Raw genomic sequence first — 26,009 nt, forward strand, 5'->3', positions numbered from 1 at the left:
ATGCAAAATTTTGATTTTTTAATCTAAAGTTTGGTCCTGTCTGGCAACACAATTGAAGAAACATGACTTTCCAATCTATTTGGAAGGTGAGGGTTCCAAGTACACCCTCACTGTGATCTGAAAATTGTGAAAATCTATACTAACGAGAAGCTTAGGAATAACCCAGACGTGGGTTTAAATCCTAGATTTGACACATTTTTGGGGTGGTGGGGTGGACTGAGAGACCCTGAACAGATAACATCTATGAGCCCTAGTGTTCTCATGTGTAAAACAGGATTATACCGCCTCACAAAGATTTGATGAAGATTAAAGGAAATTACAGATGTTAAATGCTTAACAAGAATCTAGTACATAGTAAGAGCTCAACGTATATTAGCTGCCATTGTGTTGACAACAATCAAGATAATTTCAAGCTTTTATATCCAATTTTGTGTTGCTGAATGCTTTATTAGGTATGAATGAACATCTCAAACATATTTGTCCATCTATCATTATTTCTATATATGTTGTTCACCTAACCATCATATCAAATTCCTGTTCCTTTAGTTTGGAGGTTCTTATTTTTGGGGGGGATCATAAACCTCCTTGAAAATCTGATGAAGTGTGGGTGATGTGCTCCTCTCTGAAGCTCCAATAGCACCTCACAGTTTCCACCTGACCCCACTGTACCTCCATCCGCCTGCACTGTGACTGCTTATTTATTCCTTTTTCCAGGCTCTGGGAGGTCAGGGACTTTATCTGCCCAGATCACCATTTTCTTTCCCTTGCTTAGCTCTGTGCCTGGTAGAGAATAGGTGTTTGATATTCATTGAATGCATAAATGAAAATTGCAAAGCCTTCCCCTGACCCCTTAAAAATTCACCTACACTCAAGCTTTTGCATCTAATTTCAGACGCTGTCTGAGGACTCCAGGTAAGAAGCTACTTTAATGACCACCTATTGTAGGTCATTAAAAATGCAGTAGGGAAATTTTCAGGCCAAATAATGAAGCAGCCTGTTTTTCAGGCCAACTAATGAAACAGCTCTACCGCAGGCCAGAAAGAAAGTGTAGATCGTCGCCTCAAGAGAGGAAGGGCAAAGTCAGAATTGACAGTGTGTTCGTGATGAAGGCAACTTTTGTCCAGGTCCCTTGTTTTACCAAAGATGACAAGAGGAGCCAGCCTTGCCCAAGGTCACATGGCTAGTGGTAAAGAGACTTGAACCTCCTGGCTTCCAGACCAGTGCTCATCAAACTCAAACCTTCCCCCTCTTCCCCTCTAGCACTATCTCCCCAGAAACTCAGTCCTTGCGAGAATTCAATGAACATTTTCTTCCAATCATGGTCAGAGAATAATATAAGAAAATGCAGGATTTACACGACTTTGGTCAAATGAGGGGACAGGACTTTAAACGAAAGAGTTGATTTAAATCTTTTAAAACCTGCAGAGTGAAGGGCTTGCCTCATTGCCTCATTTGAAAGATGAAATCATTCTGTCTTTATTTTTCATTGATGGGAGTTTGGCTTTGGAGGGAAAAAGATCTGGCACTTGAGAGTTGGCCCAGTGAGGACAGGGGTTGTCACTTTCTCCTCACTGAGGCTTAGCAATGCCTTTAGCTCAGGCCCGGCCCATGTATCCCCCAAAGTGACAAAGGTACAGCATTTCACACAGGAACACTTGGGGAGCTTTTCTCCATGAGACGCTGCGTAAGAATCCATTCATCTTCACTGCCACATATGCAGGCTATTTCTCACGAGCTTAGCCAGACATTTGTTTTTTTTTAAACTATGAAAAAAAGAGCCTTATCCTCATCATACCAGATTGCTCCATCGGATACACATCACACATGGTGTTTAGAGAAATGTGACATGATCTGAGAACATCTGCAATTCTCTAGAACATACTGTTGTCGGGACTTGACTTAAACTAAATAATAGACATCAGACTTTCCTTCAGAGGTTTTGCACTGAATCTTTCCATTATAGCACAAATGGCTCCTTCTGAAATGGCACCAATTAAAAATGCTCCAGGACATGAACATCACAACTCAAATTCAGATACTCGCATGTTATTAACAACGGTGCTCATTCCCGTTTCAGAGATGAAAATTACAGAGGAGATACCAGTGGCTTTTCCTCCATTGCTACTGTCATTTGCTACGGAGGCCACAAATTCAAGAGATCACTCATTCTTGGATTAACAAAAGCAGTCACCACCTAGCAAAACATCAGGCCCTGTGTAGGTGCTTTATATGCGCCGCCTCTTGTAAGTCCCTCAGTGGTCCTTGGAGACAGCTGCTATTATCTTCCATGACATACATCAGGGTACTGAGGCCCAGAGCCCAAGTGATATTGTAGAGCACTTGCTGTGTGCTAAGCACTCTCCATGCATTTTATTTATAGTATCTCATTAAATCTCACCAAACCCTTTGAGGTCAGTGCCATCATAAGCTCCAATTTACAGTTGAAGAAACAGAGACAGGTCTCAAAGCTAGGCCTAGTTTCCTCCAAAGTTCAGTCACACTTGTTCTATTTGACAGTATGAGGGAAGACCCTTTTTTGGTTAAGAGTATAGACTCTGTAGTTAAACCTCCTGGACCCTGCCCTTGTTGGCAGTATGATCTTAGATAAGCATGAGTTAACTTTCCCATGGCTCAGTTTCCTTACCTGTAAAATGGCTATAATAATGGAACTTACCTCAAAGGATGGAGAGAATGCAATGCAAAGCATGTAGCGTGGGGTCTAGCATACAGTAAGTTCTCAGCCAGTCATTATCAGTATTAAAAAGAATACTGGCTGGTGGCTCGCGCCTGTAATCCCAGCACTTTGGGAGGCCGAGGCAGGCAGATTCTTGATGTCAGGAGCTCGAGACCAGCCTGGCCAACATGGTGAAACCCCATCTCTACCTAAAATATAAAAGTTAGCTGGGCGTTGGTGGGTGCCTGTAGTCCCAGCTACTCGGAAGGCTGAGGCAGGAGAACTGCTTGAACCCTGGAGGCAGAGGCTGCAGTGAGCCAAGACTGTGCCATTGCACTGCAGCCTGGGCGACAGAGTAAGACTCTGTCTCAAAAAAAATAAAAAAATACCATAACACTTAATCTTATTTTTATATAAAATAAGGCTATATTCACAAAGGATACGGGGATTAAAGCAAACCAAAACAGAAGAGTGAGGGTAAGTTTAATTGTGTGATAAGGATTTAGGTAAGATGGCCTAGGCAACATGGCAAAACCTCATCTCTACCAAAAAATACAAAAATTAGCTGGGCACGGTGGTGGGTGCCTGTAGTTCCAGCTACTCAGGAGACTGAGGTGAGAGGATCATCACTTGAGCCCAGGAGTTTGAGGCTGCAGTGAGCTATGATTGCACTGTACTCCAGCCTGGGCAACAGAGCAAGACCCAATCTCAAAAAACAAAAAAAAAATTAAGAAATAAAAAGTAAAACTTTAGGATTAAGGTAAGAGATACCCCACTGTGCAGCACAGAGCTCCATCAGATTGGAAAAAGTGGCTGCCAGGGAATGCCTCCTCTTATTAGTTCAGACGGGCTTATGTGCTGGTCTGCTTGTGGGAAGTCCTATGCTGCTCAGTGTTGACAGAACGCACAATGAACTTTTCCTTGCTTTTGTCTCTACCAGAACTCCACTGAGTGCGCCCTGCTGTATGGTTTTAACCCTGGTCTTGGGATAGGTTTCCATGGCTATAGGAAAGAGGTGGAGACAGGGAATACCACCTTCTGAGTTCATCAGCGCAGAAGTGAGCACCGGCCGCAAGACATGATTCACTCTAGTTAGCTTTCAAGAGAAAACTGTGTCTGCTGATTGGGTAGATATTGTTGAGGCAAGATGCGGTATGTCTAGCCTGTGTCCAACATATATTGGGTTAGGCCATTCCTTTCATCTTCTCTAATGGTGCCCAGTAAAATGAAAATGAAATGCAAATCCCTTACCCTGGCTCTGGGCCACCCAGACCCATTTGTGGGTCTCTAGCTACATCCCCAGGCCCTGTATCTCTCCCTTGATCACAAGGGCTTCCTTCCCTCTTTAAGCTCTTTACACCAGCTCCTCCTTTGCCTGTGACACTCTGTTTCCACGTTTTTCATGTACCTCCTTCTTCTGTTGGGTCTATTCTCAAATGTCAGTCTTCAAAGAGGCCTTCCTTGAGACTCCATAAACTACTGTAGCTCTCTGATTCACTTCCTTACTCTGTCTTGTTTTTCTGTCTGCTAAAATAGAACTGATAATTCTTGTCCTTCTCTCACAGCATTTCTTTGATGAGCAAATGAGATTCATGTGTATGTGTCTATGAAGATGCTTTTATAATTGTGAGTGATCACCAGGGATGCAAAGGAGGGTTCAATTCCTATGTCAGTTCACATTGGGTGGGTTTTTCTGAAGCACAGTCCTGACATGAATTCGAAGACTGCAGTGTTCTCAGTGACAAAGGGTGCAGCAATCCTTTAATGATGACTGACTTGGGAGAGGGAATTAGAGGTGTGGGTGTCACATATTTGCTATCTGTGCCAAAAATAAAGTCATATATTAATAGAAGCCAAAAATCAATAATTTTTTAGAAATGGCTTCCTCAAACTCTCAATGGTACTTTTGGAAAAGTGAGATTTGAAATTTTACTCTCTTCCCTTTGTACTGTAAAAATTTATTCCCCTGACATTACTTTTATATTTAAAACTAATTAGAAAACTTCATAGGTTTCATCATATATTTAACATCATTGCTAAAGTTCTAACACTATTTTTGGAAAACATCAAAAGAGAAAAGTGTAAGAGAGACAAGGAAAACAGAGAAGTTTTCCATATTTAAAGTTGTAAGTCATCACAAAGTATTCTTTTGATATTACTTTTTTTTTTTTTTTTTGATACAGAGTCTCGCTCTGTAGCCCAGGCTGGAGTGCGGTGGCACAATCTCTACTCACTGCAACCTCTGCCTCCTGGGTTCAAGCAATTCTCGTGCCTCAGCTTCCCAAATAGCTCAGATTACAAGCGCCCACCACCATGCCTGGCTAATTTTTGTATTTTTAGTAGAGATGGGGTTTTACCGTATTGGCCAGGCTGGTCTCAAACTCCTGGCTTCATGTGATCTGCCCACTCTGGCCTCCCAAAATGTTGGGATTATAGGTTTGAACTACTGTGCCTGACCTTACAAATTTTATAAATAGTGATAGGCAAATACATCTAATGAAACTAGAGTATTATTTATCATTTCTTTGGATGAACCAATCCATGTAAGGAGGGTGTGGTTCCGGGTTTCTCCTGCTTCACCAGACGGTAACCCACCATGGCTCTCTCTTTGATGCTGGTATCATATAATTTTCAAAGCATTGAGACAGATTTTAATTCATTTAATAATTAGGTCAATAAAAACCATTATTGCTGAGAGTGCCATTAAAAGTCCATAATGTTACCTTAATGGGGGAAAAACTAATATAGTTCTGTTGGATTTTTTCCATGAAATTAATATTATAGCATTTTAGTGGGTGTCTTAAATAGCTTAAATAGACATTTTTATTAACAGAACTAATCACAGAATTAAAACAAATGAAAATCATTACATTTGCTATGATGAAGTATCCATATTCACAGGATTTTATAAGCCCCGTTCCTGTGAAGAACCTGAACATTCACTACCACAAGAACAGTATATTAAACTTGCCTGGAGCACTGCTTAGGGTCCCAAAGAGGCTGCCAATTTGTGTTTTGGTGATTTCTCCTTGAACACCATGGCTCCATTTCTCAGAGCCACTCTACTGGGAAACATTCCAGAATCATAACCTCCCAAACCAAAAACCTTCTTCAAGCCCCCTTTTTGGTTGGTAGTATTTCATCTAGGACATCTAAGACAGTATTTCAGCTCAGAAAAACACTAAGGCAGAAGGGGTTGCGCCTATGCCACCCAGAAATGTTTTATCCCCTCTCCTTCCTCCGCTTAATCACTAACGGTAGATAGATCTTAAGACGAACTAAGGTAGGCTCTAGAATAGTGCTATATGATTTAGGTAAATTCTCACTAGAAGAGCAAGAGAGCAGGAGGAAAGAAGATTATACCAAGGGCTTCCCCTCAGACCACATGAATGCTATGATTCTGTGAGTTATTCAAATGCACAAGTCACTGCTTATGGCCGCAACATTGCTGCCTGGCTACCCGCAACTCTTTTCGTACTCAGATGTACCAGGATTCACAAGAATTCAGGGGTGATCAATATTGATCAAAGGCCAAGGCCATAGATGTAGCTAGCACATTATACACTGACAGAACGCTTGCTAATATACACACAGAAGTAGCAGCTGGAGCCTATGAGGCTGTGCAAACAGTATAGGCTTTGGGTTTGGGAAGACCTGCGTTAGATTTTAGTACTTTTGTTCCCAACAGGATGACCATGGGCAGGTTAGCTCACTTCAGTTTTCAGTTTCAGCCTCCGGAAAATGGATTGATGAAGTCCACAGTTGTTTGAGTCCATGGTTTTCAGGAAGGTTTGAAAGAGATTCCAGATGAAAAATATCTAACACTGTGTCTGGCAGAGAGTAAGGGCTATTCTTCAGAGGAAAGAGAGTCATCTCAGTTGGCATTGACACTCAGGCCTTATTTCCCAGGACATATTTAAAATACGATTGGCAGGGTAGCCTCTGCTAACCTCCAGCCACATTGGTTAACTCTTAGAAAGGCTTGTGCATGCCCAGACATGCTGAATCTAAACAAACCAAAGGGAAGTTGCACTTCTCCACCTATTACTCCCTTTCCCTCCCTAAGAAGATTCTAGAAACACTAGGAAATCTACTTAAATATTTTTATTTAACTCAGTTTTAAACAACATCTGTCAGAAAATGCCATTCTTAGTAAAATAAACCTTCTTTGAAGGCACATATAGACTTACATATGTGATATTGGCAACCAATCAGCATTTTGGGTGACTAGGGAGGTCTTGGGAACTGGGAGGCACAGTAAGAATGAAAGGCCTTGTTTGACCTCCCCGAGCTCTAAGCAAGATGTGGTGCCTGAGAAAGCTTATGCAGGTCCTATTGGGCAAGACTATACAACCATGCACAATGGAGGAAAAAAATACCTTTAGGGCATGGACGTTTGGTTTCTCAAGGCCTGTGATGGGAAGGCCCTGAAACTCCCCCAACAGGGATGGAAGTAATCTGTGGATATTTTGTTCATGAGAAGTAGAGGAAAAGGGGAGGGGAGAAAGTGGAAACAGCAATGTGTCTGGAAACCAGGTGGCACCCTGTGCCCTGAAGTAAATAAATTGGGTAAAGAAATATGACAGCTAGACAGTCCTAGAAATGAACATCCTGAAATCATCCCATAAACTTTATTTTGGAGGGGGATAAGGAAGAGAAGAGATTCTTTCTTCAATGTGTTTCATTTAGTTGGTGATATTGTTGGGCATTAACTTGGGATTCACTATTCCTGTGGCAAGTACTTACTTTTGCTGAAATTACCAAATATACTGTGGAACAGAGACTCTTATCAGAAAATTGATCTATAATACATAAAGGCGTCTTGCAAGAAAAAAGTCCCTTGTGGGGGCGATTTTTTTAAATGCTTCACTGCAGGCCTTTCACAATCACATGGAAATTTGGAGATTGCTCAGATATTGTTTCTGTGGGAAGAGGAGAAAGGGAACAAAGAGACACATAATACTTGTGACTATACAGGCTCCTACCATTTTCTAGTCTATTCGACAAGAGCAGCAGAGGTTCATACCAAGGAAGTGAAAACCATTCAGGAATACAAAAATTATTTACAAAAAAACAGGCTGTGCTTTGCATTCTTTTCTATTACTTTGACAATTGCCAAGAAGTGTGGCTGTGCTCACTCAGTATTATTTAAATTAAATTATCAAATGCAAATGCTAAATATGAACCTCTCAGCAAAGCACTGGATTATAACGCCATGTCCTCTATTCAGAGTAAAAGCTGATTACTGGTTCTGGAGTTATAAACATGTCAGACAATAATTTAATTGCTTTGCAGGTAGAGGAATATGCAGCATTCTTGTTCTCATTCTGGAATTCAACACGACTCTTTAATACAACATAACGATCATAAACACACACAAAGTCTTCGCCTGACACCTGCTTTATGGTAAAAAGAAGCTATTGCAAATTTCCGCAAAGCTCAAAGAATGAGGCAGTGCCAGATTTTTTAATCACTAAGCAAAACAGGTTTCTCACCAAGTGGCCCGGGCTTTTACTCCTGGTTCAGAGAGTTAAAAGACACATTTTCAAAATGAGTTTAAAGCTATAATGAATTTCAGGTGCAAAGGACCACCTTCTAACAGCTAATTCGCTTCCTGTCTTCAACTGAGCTGTTAACCATAGGCAGCCAACATGTGCACCCCTTTCTTGGGCCACTGGTGAAGACAGATGTCACGATCAATACTCATTAACTCTGGGATCAGTGTGTATATTCCTCAGGAAGAGAAAGGGAGTCTAAAATGTAACTAGGAGGACTTCATAAGCATTTTCTGAGCATTCCAGTGGCTGAGTGTTAAACCATAACAGGAGTGCAGGAGGGGGAGAGAAGGGGGAGGGTGAGAGAGAGAAAGGAAGAAGAAAGAGGTCACATTTTGTGACCTCCTCTGTCTCTGGAGCTCTTTTTTATCAGCTCGTGAAATTCCCAAGGATCCTGACCATCTCCCCCCTTCCCAGCTCATTGCAAAGAGTTGTTGAACATTTCTTTGCAATTGGGTAGGGAAAGATCTTGAAAGGTGGATCCAACTTGAACGTTAGACTCTTATGAAACATGATACAGAAATCGTAGTTGCAGAACTGCACCTGCTCATTTGCTGACTATGATGACCCAACATTTATTGAGCACTGTATGCCAGGCCTGTGCTACCTCAATGCTTCACCTGGAATATCTTATTTAATCCCTACGGCAATCCCATAACCCTATAGGAAGCAGTCATCCTTTTACATATGATGCACATAAAACTGTCTGAAATGATTTGCACCTAGTATTATGATGGTAGGCTTAAATGCTTTCATGTTTGTACTTTGCTGTGTTTTAACAAGTTTTTGTGATGGATGTGTTCTCATTTTTGCAAAATCAAGAATAACATAAAAATAAAAGACTGGGTGCCAATGCAAATCTCCCAAGATGTTAACCTTAGTTAATTCTGGGTGATGAGAACGTAGATGATTGTTATTTCCTTCATTGTACATTTATGAATGTTTAGTTTCCCTACATAAGTGAAAATATAGACTTTAAAAAAGAAAAACAAAAGAAGAAGCTCTTCACTACTGCCACGGAATGAGCAAAATGAAGCCCACATTTTATTAAACAGCAGGGAGACCCAATGCTCCGTATCAATGCCAGACACACCACCAAGCATTTGCTATGCATAATCCCACCAGCTCCTTCCAACAACTCTGGGAGGTAGATGTCACCACCCTCACTGTACAGACAAGCAGAGTGAGGTTTCGAGTGGGTAAAGGACCTGCACATAAGGTCACTCGGGTATCTGGCCTTCACTTACCCTTCTGGCCTGAGGTTCCATGGCATGTCCTCTGACCTTTGCTCATACCCTGGTCTCCAGCCGCCAGAGTCCTTGTCTTTTTCTGACCACAACCTCAAGGTCCCTAGGTCCATACCTAATGTTCACACTCTCTCATCTACTTGGAAAGCCATTTTCCAGGCTACACCCATTCTTCCAAATGTGTATCAAATACTCTCCCTTCCACAGACACTCTCTGAGTCACTTCAGCCTTGGTGTGTTCACCTTAGTGTAGTATATGCCACAGGCTGCCACATGGCAAGTGCCAGGCCAGCTCAGGCACACTGAATGCTCTGTATGGATTACACAGTGTTTAAAATATTTTAAAAATAATTATATTTGTACTCAAAAAACAACACAAAACAAAACAAAAAAACAAATGTGTACTTAGTGGCTCAGGTTCCTCTACCCTGCTTGGCAATAATTAACTGTAGCCAAAGCCTCTGGCCTATTCAGACAGAAGCCTGTGTGTGCTCTAGTTCCCAACAGTCTCCTTGTAATACTCCTTCTTATCCTTGGCCCATTTCTCTTAACTCATTGTTGTCAGGCCTCTGAGCCCAAGCTAAGCCATCACATCCCCTGTGACCTGCACATATACATCCAGATGGCCTGAAGTAACTGAAGAATCACAAAAGAAGTGAAAATGGCCTGTGCCTGCCTTAACTGATGACATTACCTTGTGAAATTCCTTCTCCTGTCTCAGAAGCTCCCCCACTGAGCACTTTGTGACCCCCGCCCCTGCCCGCCAGAGAACAACCCTCTTTGACTGTGATTTTCCATTACCTACCCAAATCCTATAAAACAGCCCCACCCCTATCTCCCTTCACTGACTCTCTTTATGGATTCAGCCGACCTTCACCCAGGTGATTAAAAAGCTTTATTGTAGGCCAGGCGCGGTGGCTCAAGCCTGTAATCCCAGCATTTTGGGAGGCCGAGACGGGCGGATCACAAGGTCAGGAGATCGAGACCATCCTGGCTAACATGGTGAAACCCCGTCTCTACTAAAAATACAAAAAACTAGCCGGGCGAGGTGGCGGGCGCCTGTAGTCCCAGCTACTCGGGAGGCTGAGGCAGGAGAATGGCGTAAACCCGGGAGGCGGAGCTTGCAGTGAGCTGAGATCCGGCCACTGCACTCCAGCCTGGGCGACAGAGCGAGACTCCGTCTCAAAAAAAAAAAAGCTTTATTGCTCACACAAAGCCTGTTCGGTGGTCTCTTGACATGGACATGTGTGACAATTGTTTTATGTGCCCAGCACATCACAGGTGTTCATTGAGGGCCAGAAACTAGTCACGTCACTGCTGCTATAATTCTAGGGTGAGAAAATGGTGGTCTGAATTAGAAGCAGTGAGAACAGAGAAAAGATACTCCAAAGAATCTGTCCTCTGAAGTTACAGGCTTTATTTATTTATTTGAACACTCTCTATCTTAAACTATAGTGATACGGGTATACATCTTAACTATTCTACTTGACTGACTGCATCTCCCTGAAGACACGTGTCAGGTGCCATGCCTGCCCTGTGATATCCCCAGCCCTGCCTAGCTGAATGGTGCATACATAACAGGCATGGGATGAATGTTAGTCGACTGATCATTCATTTTAATCCTGCAACGCGGCGTTTATGTTTCCGCTACATTTAAAAGCTGGCAAAACACGTCCTTCCCTCCCACTCCCTAAATTTAAAACTCAGTACATTAATTATCTGAATTAAAGTCAAGAGTCTGAGCTATCCACCACCCCCCGCCCCCAATTTATAAAGACAGGGACGAGACAAATTTTTTGCCAAGTTGTAGGGACAGAAAGACTAAAGAATGAGGACCTTACAGGCGAGCACGGGGCCAGCGAAGGATTCTGTTTTAAGGTCATCTCCTGGCGCTCATTAGTGCTGTTGCTTCACCTGGGTGAGCGGAGCGCTTCCATGGAGAAGAGACCTTCCCCGGCTCCTGCTGCATTAACAGTCTCCGAATGTGATTTGGCAGCAGCACGGGTCTCATTAGAGTGTGGGGAGGTGCAAATGCAGAAGGCCTCACTTTGAGAAAACACTTTGCATATGAACAAAGGTGCAAAGATGTCAGGCTTTTAAAGGGAACCTGCATCTCGCTCCTCACTTAGCAAAGTCATCAGGAGATTCTGCTAAGTAAAGAAGTTCTCGACCTTTCCAAACTATTAAAGGTGACCCAACAAAGCAAAGTGGCTTTGTTCCCCAAATTTCTTTTTGTCACTTGCCTTGAACAACCAAGCCTGAACAAAACAGCCTAAAGGAGATTGCCAGGTAATAATAAATCCCCATTTGCTTCAGTAAAGGACATCTCAAAGAAGGGATAAAATAAAAATTGTATCAGAATTAAAGAGGCACAAAAAAACCTGACCATCCGGAGCATGTAGATTCTGGGTAGCAACGAATGTATTAGGTTGGTGCAAAAGTAATTGCAAGTTTTTGCCATTACTTTCAATGGCAAAAACTGCAATTACTTCTGCACCAACAAAATACTTGGGGCCTGGTTCTCAGAGGTAGGGCTTCCAGCATTTTAAGTAACAGCCTGCCATCAGGAAAGATGTGCATATTCATCATTGATGTGGCTTGATCCTGATATATTGTTTCCTTGAGCAGGGAACGGCCTCAGCAACATCTCGCAGAGTGACCATCAGGTCATGTCCTTGTCTCTGGTTCATTTGAGGAGAGTAGGAAATTGTGAAACCCACAAGAAGAGCTTATGGCTCCTCCTCACACTCCTACACTTAAATCCAGGAAGAGACTGCCAGGCATTGGTCAAGTTTGAAAATATTTAATGGACTACGCATTGTCTGCACTGCACCATTTCAAGGTCAATAGCTGTCTGTCTCTATCCCACAAGGCTAGGTTTTCCGTTGAAGAAGGTACTGCTGTTACTGGTAGAGGGCGTCCAGGTTCATGGCCTCTTGAACAAAGAACTGAACACAATGCACAAACAAAGCAAGGAAAAGAATGAAACAACAAAAGCAGAGAAAGTGTTGAAAATGAAAGTACACTCCATTACAGAATTTTGGGGGGTTTAAATACCCTCTAGAGGTTTCCATTGGTTACTGGGTGTATGCCCTATGTAAATGAAGAGGATGAAGTAAAGTTATGAAGTCATTTACTTGGCATACGCCCTATGGAGAGGACAGCCCCTGTCACAGCTCAAGTGTGAATCAGCCTTATGTTCCCTGCCTGCAGACCCTATTTCCCTGTCTCACTGCCGTTTGGGTTTCCTTAGAAGGCCCTTTGCTAACTCTGCCTTCTGGGAACTGGCAAGTCAGGTGATCTCTGGAGCTGCCCCACCCTAGAAAGTGCAGAGTGAACAGCTGAGGACTGTCGTGCACTAAGCATTTGGGGAAACCACCCTTTCTCCCAGGTTGGTGGGCTCTCTCAAGACAGGTACCTGTACTTACTTGGTATTAGAGTGCTCTAATCTTAGAGTCTAGTGTAGGCTTCAGGGGAGAGGGAGCTAAGGCGGCCGTTCTATTTGCTTTTTTCCAGGCCATGGGTCTGTCTCTAGAGTGAGACAGAGTCCTCCTCTGTCTAGCTTGAAGCAGTGGAAGACTGTATGGGGTACGGAATAAGAAGCTCAAAGTGCCCCTTTGCGGCATGTCCTGCTCTGTGGGCACTTACTCTTTCAGAGCTTGTGAAGACAGAGATACAGGTCAGTCAAGCCCAGGACCAGGTGTTTGGATGCTTCTTATCCCCAAGTTTTCTAATTTCACTAGGGATATCAAAGGCAATTTAATGCAATCTGCATTTTACAGATGAAAGTGATGGGATTCAGGACATGTTCCCCCAAAAGATGGCACCTTGGCAGAGTGAATATTTTAAGCTAAAGGAATATGAGAAAGTAACAGAAGCAGGAAGGTCTTTCTGACTGCTCACTCCTCACTCCTTCTTTGTCCTTGAGGCAGGTTAGAAGACCCTCATTGGAAAGGTGCCCTGAAGAAAGGAATGTTCTTATCTCTGAAGACAAAGGGGCACAGAGAAGAATCTGAACAAAACTCTGTGCTGTGTCCCCAGTTTATTGCCATTAGACTATATCCTTTTTGAGTATACATTTTAGAGCTCTAAATTTATACTCTTTCCAATGCTCCATTCCACTTCTACAGTTAGACTGCTCATGGCTACCTCAAAACCTTGAATGTGGAGCTTCTAGATCCCCAGTGGCAATTCCCATCAAGGAGAATTTTGCCTATTTGCCTCTCTCCTACCATCCACAGTCATTGTTACCGCAAGTGAGTTAAAGCAGTTGAGCAAATCATATATATATATATATATATATATATATATATATCTCACAAATATATATCTCCCCAGTGTATGGGGTTAGAATGCAGCTGTGGAACATGGGGGCGTCCTTTTAGTGACTTAAACCAAATTATCACTGGAGAAACAATGAGAACAACAAAATCAAATGCAAACCACCAAAATACAAGTATAGTCCTCATCTCAAGAAAAAGGTAAGGGAAAGATCTTCAGAAAGCCACATGGCTTTTCCCCCTCTATTAATTATTTAGTCTCAGCTCAGACAGTTCCACAAACAGAACAGTCATAAACAGGGCCATTGCCATACTTCTGGGGATGAGGAAAACACCAGAATAGAAATCTTCAGTGGGCTAGCACAGGGCTCTGGCTGTGATCCCTCTTATCCAAAATTCTGCTAAGGGACTTGCCTGAGAACACACACAGATTTCTCTATGAGAGCAAAACAAGAGATATATGAATAGGTTAGATAATGCAATGAATATAGAAAATTACATTTTGGAATGTTGTATTCCATCTTATGGGGCAGGATTTAATCAGGATCCTAGTGCAATCTTCCATCTGGAGTCCCAAATCCAATGTCACACATTGCAGATCGGGATGGGGAAGATCTAGCTTAACCCTAATGAGGAAGATGTCCTGCCCAGTTAACTTTCAGCTCAGTGGGTATTAGTAGCACAGCAGGGATGCCAAACAGGAACACATTATGGGGTGTCATCAGCAAGAATAAGGTCCAGAGCTATGTGGTGGGTTAGAAGTTTGAAAGTCAGAAAAGGCTTTGGAAGCCCTCTTGTCTTCCATTTTGCAGGTGAAGAAACTGAGGGCCAGAGAGGTTGAATAATTTGTTTACCATTCAGGCTACACAGAGAGTTAATGTCAGGACCCAGACTTTCCAAGTTCCAGGCCAAAGCAGATGATTATCCTGTAGCATGTACTGGCCATATTTCCCAGCAGCAGTATATCCCAGCAGCAGCATAATTTCAGAAAAGGAATGAAAAAAGGGGATATATCCAGTGGAGGGTTCCCAGGATAAGGGATTTCAAAGATGCACAATTCCAGGACACAGGGTGATTAGTCATGAGAAGTGGAGATATGGGGTGGGGGTGCGTGATGGTTTCCACAGACATAGGAGAAAGAAACATTAACAATGTGGGCCATGGAAAAGGAATTAAACTTCAGCTTGGTTTCATGGGGCAGGTAGATAACTAGTGGGTGGATTGGAAGAAAGCGATTTATATGTCTGTGGTGAAACATACACACAATGTAAAATCCACCATTTAGCCATTTTAAAGTATATCGTTCAGCAGCATTTAGTGCATTCACAGTTCTGTGCAAACATCACCACTACCTAGTTTCAGAATATGTTCATTATCCCAAAGGGAAACCCTGTACCCATTAAGTGGTAACTCCCCTTTTCCCACCCACCCAGTCCCTGGCAACCACTAATCTGCTTTCTGTCTCTATCAATTTGCCTATTATGGATATTTCATAGAAATGGAATCATACAATATGTGGCCTTTAGTGTCTGGGAAAGCAGATGCGTTTTTAACATAATTAAAATTGCAGGACGAAGAGTGTGGTTTGAAAGGGGGCTTGGTAATGACTGAGGATGCTTGAGTTCAGGCTAGAAGGCTAGAAGTCTGCATGGTAGGGATATTGCGGAGGGGGCTCTGAACAAGAAGTGGGCTTGAAAGGATGGCTCTTCAAGGCTTTTCTGTCCTGGAGGTGGAGGCTCTCTCTGACAAGGCCCTGGGATTATCTCCCTCTTTCCCCACAACTCCACCTCTGCCAGTCATGGCCACTCTCTACCGTATGGTAAAACTCAGGTCCAACCACCTCCACTCCTTTTGCTAATTTCCCCTCTTTTCATTCTCCTCCTACCTCTGGGTCTCTTGACGCTTGCTTGCCAATTTGCCTGACACACTGCAGACACTCTTCTCACTCAAGCATGTTTGACCTGAACATACAGCTTTCTGCTGAGCTGATCTGGAGTTTCAGTTGGCCGTTTGTGCAGCCAGACATGAATTAAGAACAGGGATAAACAAGGATGACTTGAGCTTTAACTACACCGATTTGGCCCAATAGACTCAGGAATAACCTATAAGACCTAACAGTTGAGGGCAATAAAATTAGATACAAAGGGACTGCAGGGTAGAAACAATGTCTTTTGATACTTCACGCAACACACACTCACACAAAAGACACTAAAAACTCTCCGACACAAGCCTTACAACAGCTTAGAGGAGAGGCATTGTGCTTGAAAACCTATTATTTTAAAAAGCAGAGAGGAAACCCACGGTGACTGAAGTATCATTTTCCAGGTGGTGATAATGGATTTCATCCCAAGACCTGGAAATCATGTTAGAACTACAGTATCAGCCCAGCTTTGTGTCTAGGGCTTAAACTTGAAATGTTGTTTACATAAATAGTAAAGGAACACACACTGGGTTGAAGAGTGTGTTCTCCAAAAATGCATGTCCACCTAGAGCCTCAGAATGTGACTTTATTTGGAAAGAGGTCTTGGGAGATGTCATTAGTCAAGATGAGGTCACACTGGATTAGACTGGGCCCTAAATTCAATGACTGATGTCCTTATAAGGACATCAACAGAGGGCAGAAGGCCATGTGAAGACAGAGCAGACACTAGAGTGATACGGCTGTAAGCCAGAGAAGGCCAAAGATTGCAGAAAGGAAGGATTCTTCCCCAGAACTTTCAGAGAGAGCATGATTCTGCTGACACTTCGGTTTTGGACATCTAGTATGTTGAACTGGGAGAGAATGCATTTCTGTTGTTTTAAGTCACTCAGGTTGTGCTAATGTGTTACAGTAGTCCTAGGAAGCTAACATAGTACACTCCTGATTCCCTCTTCTTTTATACAATTGAACAAACCTATTTGAAACATGGAAAAAGCTCTTAGTTCTTACAATACAATCTTATATTTGTAGTTCAACTTCTGAACACAGGTTTAGAAATAAATAGGGTCTGATTCCACTGATTTTCAGAGGGCTTTCTTTGCAGTGACTGAGGTTTGTTTTATTTGTTTGCTTGCTTGTTTCCAGGAGAAGAGAAGATTGGCCTCAGACACTTTCGTCTTCAGACCCGTGCCTCTCCTTTGAGAATCCCTTCCCCGAAGCTGCCAGGCAGAACCTTCCCCCACACTGTTCATCCTTTGTTCCCTGCTCTCCTTTTCCAGGCGGAGAGACCTGGGGCCTTGGAAGCAAGCACACGCTGGCTGAGCTATGATTCCCCCATGTTGATTATAATTTTTATCACATTATATGGGATCCCTCTGGTGGTTACTAGGGGATACATCAGTTTTGAGAGATTGGAACCTAACCAAAGAATCTTCAAATCTAAAGGATAAGAGGACTCAGAGTTTACAAGTCACAGCAAGCAGATGCTGGTCTGCTTTAGGTAGAGTTTACAAGTCACAGCAAGCAGATGCTGGTCTGCTTTAGGTGCCTTTTACGGGGATTGTGAGATGTCTCCTGGGGCCCGAGGAGGGTCTTCTGAGGTGTGAAAGGCTACACCGGTGGTCCTTGAAAGCCATCATCATTTGTGTGAGTAGGAATACCGGAGGAGCTGTCTTGTGACATGAAAAACAGCATGGAGCATCCCAGGCACATCAAAGGAGTGGTTTGAGCCGTGGGCTGCAGAGGCTCGGAGAGAGTGACATATAAGACCCCGATGAGAGGCCAGTGGGGACAGTATTTCCAGACCTTGGCATGAAACAGGTTTCTGAGCATCTCACGAAATGTCGGTGAGGGCGGCTCCTCATAGTGACCCTCCCAAATCAGTCAAAGCTGGCCCCCTATCTTAATTATGACTTACGAATGGAAGCATTCATCTGGCTGGATGCAGTTTGTCACATGGTTTACAACAGTGACAGAATAAGAAATAACTTATGAAACGAGTACATTTTCTTGGCTGGCTGGGGCACTCAGAATTGACATTGGTAAGGCTCTATTAAAATGCCTTTATGTTCTGATATACACAGATGTGTTAATTTATAGCATATTCATCAGAAGACATAAATTAATTGCTCTCTGATGACTTTTATAACACCTCCTTTATGCCTCTCCACCCTCCCCCTCCAAAGTACACTGAAAAGGTCAACAGCACTATCTAATGTAGCACACTTCAACTTCCTTCCAAGCTTATAATTAAAGCTAATTAGTAGCTTTGGTAATTAGCACATGTAAGCTTTCTACTTTCTGAATTAATAAGACTGAGTCAGGTTTTGAGCCAAGTAGACTTTTCACTCGCTGGTTCTGATTCTTGAACTGTGTTTGGCTGGTTAATTTAAAACAGGTCTGTTCAAAGTGGAATACTAGAAAGAAACCATACTTATGATGGTCTGCTCTCAAGCTAGTGTGATTTATGAACAGGCCAAAGTGGAACTGTTGTCACAAGAGAAAATCAGAATGCTCTAGGTTTCTAGTAACCGACCAGTCTCCACCTCTCAGTGTGAAATGAGTTGTGTCCAGTTACTATGTCACGTGGATACAACACAACCTCAAAGATGCTCTTGCACACTTGTGTCACCCTCTGATAACACATCTGTACTAAGCACATCAAATCTTCTTTATTTTAGGAGAATGCAGAGGCAATGGCAGTGGGGTGCCAAGATATAACTAACTGCTCATTTTGATTCAAATAAAAATCAAAGAGGAGAAAAATCATTAGTCAAATCAGCTTCTGCTTTTGTGTAGACAAAGTGATTCTCCAAATAGCTTCGTGTTTCTTTTTTTAGCCAGCATGTGGGCATCCTGCAGGCCCAGACAGAATTAAAAGTGCATGTTTTAAAATCAAGAAATCAAATCTATATTCTATTAAAAGAAAAAATGTGATTTGTTTTCAGACTTTAGAAACAGTTGGGATAAAAATTTCCATGGGTGAGCTCATTTGCTTTTTCTCTTCCCATACTAATCTCAGAAAATTTATTTTTGTTTTTTAAAGAAAGAAAGGAAGGAAGAAAAAGAAAATCACTTAGTGATTTACTGGACTCCTTATAAGTCCAGGACAATGGTGGGGGTTACTCACAGCCCTAGCAATTTTGATACATAAAGAAAAGGAAACAGTCACTGCTGCACAGAGAGGAATATATAAGACAGCTCTGGGTCACTAGAGTAAATGGTTTTCATTTTAATGGCGCACTTACTGCCATTGTGATAGCCACATTTGGATCTGTAAGGGGCAGTTGATACTATTCAAGAGCAAGGCACATTTGGTCTTGGGGATGGCTGTGATTGTGAAGGTGACAAGGGGTTATGGATTCCCACAGCCTCACAGGCCCAGCTCAATGGGAAGCCTTGTGTCCCCTTGGCAGCTCACCCTACCTAGGTGGATACACTCCAGTAAGTTCTATATACAGTGGTTCTCAACTGGGGGAGATTCCGCCCCCAGGGGATACTTGGCAATGTTTGGCACAGTTTGGATTGTCATAACTGGTGGGAGAGGGTAGATGCTACTGGCACCTAGTGAGTAGAGACTAGGAATGTTGCTAAATGATCAGCCATGCACAGGACAGTCACTTCCCAACAAAGATTATCTGGCCCCACAGGATAATAGTGCCAATGTCATGGAATCCTGATAGAGAAGGTCTAAACAGGGTCTGAGGCCCTCCTTATCTTTCAGTAAGAGTTAAATGTTAGCTTTCCAGATTGACTCTGGACTGATCTTGGCCTTATAAAAGTCAGAAAGAAGTGAGTGATAGCTCACCCCCAGGGGCTAAGATCTGAGTCAGACTGGAAGTCGGCACACTCAGGGTAACTGCAGCTGCCTAAAAGCCCAGTGCTGGGCATTTTTATGTTGCAGCTAAGGCCGGCACGCTGCATTATGGATGAGCTCATGTGCCATGGCAAACAGTTTAAGAACGATGCTTATATTTAATGAATCCTAAATGGTTTATTACAGAGGGTCAAGTTTCTGCTTCCTGTGGGAATTTGACATTTACGAAAATGCGCGCACATTAATTATTCAGTGGAGACGTCCTTCCTATGGAAATTCACTTTCCTGTACACTTGACAGCACTACATTCCCTGTCTGCATGGGCTACTTTGTTGTTAATCCTCTAAGCATTAATTAAATAAAATTTGCAACTGAGCCAGGATGCATCTACCCTCAAATATTATGCAAAAGACAGCTAAATGCTGTTTGATTTTTCCTGCTGGTAGCCAATCATTACCCATAGCTATTTACGTTCTTCCTTTTGTTCTTTAAAGCATAAACCTGGTATCTCTTCCCACTGAGAAGAAAACTATGCTCAGTAATTAAATTACACCGCATTAAACTTACTTAACTTAAGTTCACCAGCAGGGAAAATTCCGTGCCCCTGGGTTTAACAATAAGTCCTAATCACGTTTGCAAGCCATATCTTTTCTGTGAGTTGTTATAATTTTTGTTCCTGGAATTCCATTAAAAATGGTAATGTCATTACTCCTGTTCCTGCTCAAAACCAACAGCATAATCCTGCATTTTAATTAGTAATTACAATTAATCATTATTTCATTAATGAAATGTTTAGTTGGTAATTGTCTTTGAGCACCTTACTCCCTAGGCTTATAAGCATTTCATAACATCTAATTCGTCGCCTGTTTCTGATGAAGTGGCACTGTCAACCTTATTTTATGTTAACACTTTGATGGGGCTCTGCATCCCAGGCCTGCAACACCAACTGCATATTTACACCTTGGAAACATGTGGCTTCTGGCTCTCGATAAGGTTCGCCTGAGGACGTACCCTTCGCATTCTTTCCTGCCAACTTAAGAAGGCGAGTCAGTGTGCTCCCAGAGAGCACAGTGTGTGAAGAGAGAAATAGTAATTCCTGGAACGCTTACTTAATAATAAATCTGGGATCCAAATTCATGGATTTTTTGAGAGAGGATAGAGGAAGGATTTGAAGGTACTCTTTGGAACAGGAAGGTTGATTTTAAAAGAGCTTAAAGAATTAAGAATAAGCTGGGAGGGTTGTCAAGAATTTAACATGAGGCAAGATTTTTGTTGATCCTTTTGCAATACCAAAGATATTCTTATTTATTAGGATGGTTTTTTAGAGGTGAGGGGAAGACGACCCAAAAGGTCAGGGACCCAAGTATGCCTTGCACACAATTGTATTCCTAGCTCCTGGTGCAGGGCTGGGCATACATGTGATTCAATAAACAGCTAGATAAGTCATTGTTCCTGCATGGCCTATGGTTAGGCTATGAAGGAGGTAACTGAGGTACAAGAGTTAATGGTGGTTTGGTGATGGGAGCAGGGTGTGGGATGATAGGAGATGCCAAATTAGTGGGCTGGTGTGCCCACAAATTACCTAATGTCATAGCTGTCTGTCACTGACAATTCTGAAAGGACAGATTCATCCAGTTGCCCTCCATGTAAGAAAATTCACACACACACACACACACACACACACACACCCCCAACAGTGAATTATTCAGGGAGGAGAAAGCCTGCTATCCTTTGCAAATTAAACAAGGAGGATTTGAGCAAAGAAAAGATGTGCTGCTGTTATTTCAAGGAAGTATTCACAGCTTCAGAATTAAAACTGAGATGGAACAACATCAGACTTGTTGGAAAATGCTCTGTGTCTGTGGTGTATCTCAGACAAGTTAGTCAGAAAATTCCAAATATCTGGAAGAAATAAATGACAGCCAACAGTTTGGTGTTGGCCACCAGCTGCCAGAGCACATACGGTCTTGGCCTAAGGTGAGTGAAAGACAGGTTTCTGGGTCAAGACAGGTCTTTCCAACCGGCAATTTTTGAGGCTGCTGACATTTTACAAAATAAAAGAATGTGATAAAGCTTAATTTTTTGGTTTATTTTATAAATGTCTATATTTAAGAAGTTCATGCTTTAGCACACATAAGACATGTGACAAGTCATTTGGAAATAACATCAAATGTCAAAATTTGAGACCCTTTATAATTAGGAGTGGAGGGGCCAAGTGGACTCCATCCCTTGTCCCCACATAGGCCCTATTTCTTTCCTAGGCCATACAGCTTTTAAACATAATATTTCTCCCCTATTATCCTTCAGTATTTATAGAGCATCCGGTCTGTGCTAGGAGTTTGAAAAGAGAGTCTCTCTCTCATGGAGCTCCCAATCTAGAGGTCCTTTCCCTTTGGACTTTCTTCTACTAGAAATAGCCTTTTCTTGTTTAGTTTCCTTTGCTGACCCCGCCTGTCCTCCAGTTCTCACAAAGGCTACCATGGCAGTGTGGGAATACATATGAAAGAAAAAAATTAAAAAAAGATAAGATCATTGCACTGCAGAGTGAAGGAACAAATCCCTTAATAGTCACGAGTACACATTCTAGCTCATGAGCTTAAAGCCACACTATTCATGGAAATGGGCGATACTGATTGCACACTTACCATGTGTGGATACTGTGCTTAGTATATCACATGGATTACATCACTTCACCTGCTTCAGATAACCTGCATTGAGCACAGTGGAAATTAAGAGTTGGCCCATTCCTAGATCCAAGTCTGTTACCTACTTTGCTGGCTGCCTGGGAATGAGGTCTTGTCTGTCTGTTTTTTGTTTTTTTAATTTCAGCTTCGGCTTGGAGCTGCAGCCCAGGCTACTATGGAAGGAAAGGGAATGTAGCCTTTATAAAATCATCTATAGCCTGGTAGGAATGTCAACTAGTACAACGATTATGGAAAACAGTGTGGAGATTCCTTAAAGAACTAAAAGTAGAACTACCATTTGATCCAGCAATCCCACTGCTGGGTATCTACCCAGAGGAAAAGATGTCATTATACGAAAAAGATACTTGTATGCACATTTTATAGCAGCACAATTCTCAGTTGCAAAAATGTGGAATCAACCCAAATGTCTATGAATCAATGAGTGGATAAAGAAATTGTGGTATATATATATATATACAATGGAACACTACTCAGCCATAAAAAGGAATGAATGAATTAATGGCATTTGCAGTAACCTGGATGAGAGTGGAGACTATTGTTCTAAGTGAAGTAACTCAGGAATGGAAAACCAAACATTGTATTTCCTCACTCATAAGTGGGAGCTAAGCTATGAGGATACAAAGGCATAAAAATGACACAATGGACTTTGGGGACTCAAGGGGAAAGAGTGGGAGGGGGTTGAGGGATAAAAGACTACACATTGGGTACAGCGTATACTACTTGGGTGGTGAGTGCATGAAAATCTCACAAATCACCACTAAGGAACTTATTCATGTAACCAAAAACCACCCATTCCCCAATAACATATAGAAAAAAAAATTAAATCAGCTAGAGTCAAGCAGAAATAATAAGGAAAGTTAATTCCAAGTATGGAATTCTCTTCAAAGCATAACAGAAAATGTTTTGCCATTTCTGGTTGTTGTCATAAAGCAAAAAAACCCACTTGCCCACTTGGCATGTCTTACCAGACAAAAACTACAAAGGCCTCCCCAGGGTTTTTGCAGGTCCTGGACCTGGGAGTCTGTGTCACAGAGAGTGACAACAGAGACTTCATAACTATGAGACTGCGGGCAAGTTGGCGAATTCTTCTGTGCCTCAACTTCCTCTATGTAAATGGGGACAGTGAGCCTTGCTCTTTCGCTTGCTGGGAGGAGTCCATGGAATGATATGTGACACCTGGCACACAGTGTACACTCAGTTATTATCACATACGTCATCTTCAATATGACTTTTGCCAATTAGATGTGGTGTTTTTGCTTTCATTAAAAATTTAAACAATAATAACCATCACAGTGAGTTTGGGTTGATAATACTGTGGACTTCTTCCTTGGCATGATTGGAGATAAAAGAAGGAACATTCCATGTGATGCTGTGAGGTCCCAGGAAAGGTGTGACAGAGAATCCTGAGTCATGCTTCCATGTCATTACCAGTGGGAATGAGAGCCATCTGGGATGATCTAAGTGCGTATTGTTTTCGGACAGTGATAGGAGCTCAGGGAGCAGGATAGTGGAGCATGAACTCACACTAGAAGGTAGGAGCAGATATGGTAAAGCGCTATCCTAACAGATCCACTGAGAGATTTCTATTCCCTAAAGTTCCACAGTCTTTGTACCCCTCTCGCCACGTCAACTTTGCTCTCCTTAAACGATCTTATCCCCTCTCTTGAATGATACTCCCTGTTTTTCTCACATTTACATTCCCTTCAGGATATGGCAAATTGTCTTATGCTCAGGAAACATTTGCTGAATGAATCCTCTGGAGATCTTCAGAAAATCAGCATATTCCAAATGGAGTGACTGAGACTTAAGCAAGAGACCCAGGGTGGGAGGGACGGACTCTTGAATAGCATCTTGATCTAGACCAGTATAAACTCATAGGACCTAAACAAAAGTGGGCCTTTGTTCAGTGAAGAAGATTCCCAGGGAGCAGGTAGCAGCAGATGGAGCTAACTCCAGATACAGTCTGTACTCTCCGCAGACCCCAGCATCTTCGTAGATAGGAGGTTTAGCAGATGGTGTTTTTGCATTAAGTTTCTAAATTACCATCTATAAGATCCTCTGTTTTCTAAAAACTAGTTGCCTTAAGGCTTTAAGATTTTAATGTAATTTAAATGTTTGTGTGTGTTGTTAGTGTACCTATTTCTCAGGTTTGCTATCCCAGATAGGTTATTTGCTAAGATCAGAAGAAAATCAATTGGCAAAAGAACATGCTCACATGCTATTACCAGTGGGAATAAGAGCCATCTGGGATGTAAGACTACGGTCTCTTTGCACTGCCCACCAAACAGGTGTGTGGAACTGTCCCTTGGCATTGCAGAGGAAGAACACTTTTAGTGTGATTTCCTGCACTGTGGCTATGACATCAGGGAGGCTGAGGCAGGATCACTTGAGGCCAGGAGGTCCGGGCTGCACAATGACTTCTGATCATGCCACTGTACTCCACCCTGGGAGACAGCGACACCCCATCACATAAAAAAAAAAAAGAAAAGAAAAAAGAAAAAGAACAAAAAACAAATTCAGAAGCTACAATACACAATAGGAACAGTTCAGAAACCTTCCTCCAGCCTTTTAAAGCCACGGAAGAGCTTTGTTTCACATTCATTTCAGCTTCCAAAGCAACTGGTCAAGCCAGGTTCACCTGTTTTATTCACAACAGGTTTCTCTCCAATCCAGATTCCTTCTTTTAAAAAAGAGAAGAAAAAACATTCTCATATTTCTTGTTTTGCTAGCATGAAATGAGCTGCAGAACACTTTTAGAGATCCACCAGCTGTTTTCCTTAAGCCAAGGCTGAGAGCTTCTGCGGGACTCCAAAGAAAGAAAGAAAGGAAGACAGGAAAGATAAAAGAAAGGAGAAGAGGCTGGGAGGAAGAAAGAGAGGAAGGGAGGGAGAAACTATAGAGACCAGTGTGTGGACACCCACAACTTCTGGTTCTGAGGCTGGTGGGAAGGGAATTTGCAATAGAAGAGGAGGGGAACTGAGAGGAGAGCACTGTATTAAGAGCTTATAGGAATTCTAAAAAGAAAAAAAAAAGAGGTCTTTGATCCACTCCAAAGAGGGAGGCAGAAAACTTCAAAGCAGAATAACAGTCCCCCGCACTCTGCCCTGTGCTAAGTACCGGAGCATCCATTATGAATCAGCCTACCTCCCCTCAGCCCACGTGGGGCTGTGCAAGCCAGACATGCAATTCGGACCCACAGCTTGTTCAGCCTCCCCAAGAACACGGCGTATGCAAGGTTTGGGAATAGAAATACAGCAGGCTGCCCACTCCTAAGTGAGGTTAATTTCTAGCAGAGACTGCTAGAAACACCAGCTTCCCTTCTTTCTCTTCAAAGGAAGATGGTTGGTGGTTTTTTTTTTCTCCTTAATCCTGAGTCATTAACAGTGAGGTACATCTAAATAGTAGTCTAGGAGGTAGAGATGTGATCTACACAGTCTCTCTCTATCTCAAAAATAAGTTTTTCAGGGGATTGGTTTACCATTCCAAAGGTGACCCAGCAGCCCTTCATAAAAAGTAACATTTGCTTTTATTAGAGACAGCAGATCTACTTCTGTAAGCACCACAGATGTAACTGGGATTCATTTTTACTGGATGTCTCAGAAGACCGGGCAGACTGCCAGCTCTCCTGGACACAGGAAGTTACCGGGTGAGGTCACTTCTGCTCACCCATTTCTGCTTCAACAGTGCAGATCACATGCACAAAGCTCTTAGGAGACAGGTCTTCCCCAAGGCAAAGACATACAGAAATGCTTTCCTTTCCAGCTGCCCCTTGATGAAAGAAACGAAACACCTCATCAGCATGGATATGACACT

The 26,009-nt window shown here is 42.4% G+C and overlaps 1 protein-coding gene across 32 annotated transcripts in view; it reads right to left on the reverse strand.

The window, feature by feature from the left end:
- The window catches only part of LOC105483059 (fragile histidine triad diadenosine triphosphatase), a 1,492,666-nt gene that overhangs the window by 42,835 nt on the left and 1,423,822 nt on the right, over positions 1 to 26,009 (reverse strand). For 2 of the 32 annotated variants that reach the window (XR_011620121.1, XR_011620123.1), the window contains one exon: positions 7,421 to 7,596. The exons of 29 other annotated variants lie outside the window; for them this stretch is intronic. Coding sequence is in view for 1 of the 3 variants with exons in the window: in XM_071092000.1 (XP_070948101.1) it covers positions 25,887 to 25,964 (78 nt within the window). In the remaining 2 variants the exon portion in view is untranslated. Of the gene's footprint in view, positions 1 to 7,420; positions 7,597 to 25,862; positions 25,965 to 26,009 lie in introns of all 32 variants that reach the window. One more of the 32 variants, XM_071092000.1, reaches the window with a different exon arrangement.

Source organism: Macaca nemestrina, chromosome 2 (assembly GCF_043159975.1).
Source record: "Macaca nemestrina isolate mMacNem1 chromosome 2, mMacNem.hap1, whole genome shotgun sequence".
Lineage (NCBI taxonomy): Eukaryota > Metazoa > Chordata > Mammalia > Primates > Cercopithecidae > Macaca > Macaca nemestrina.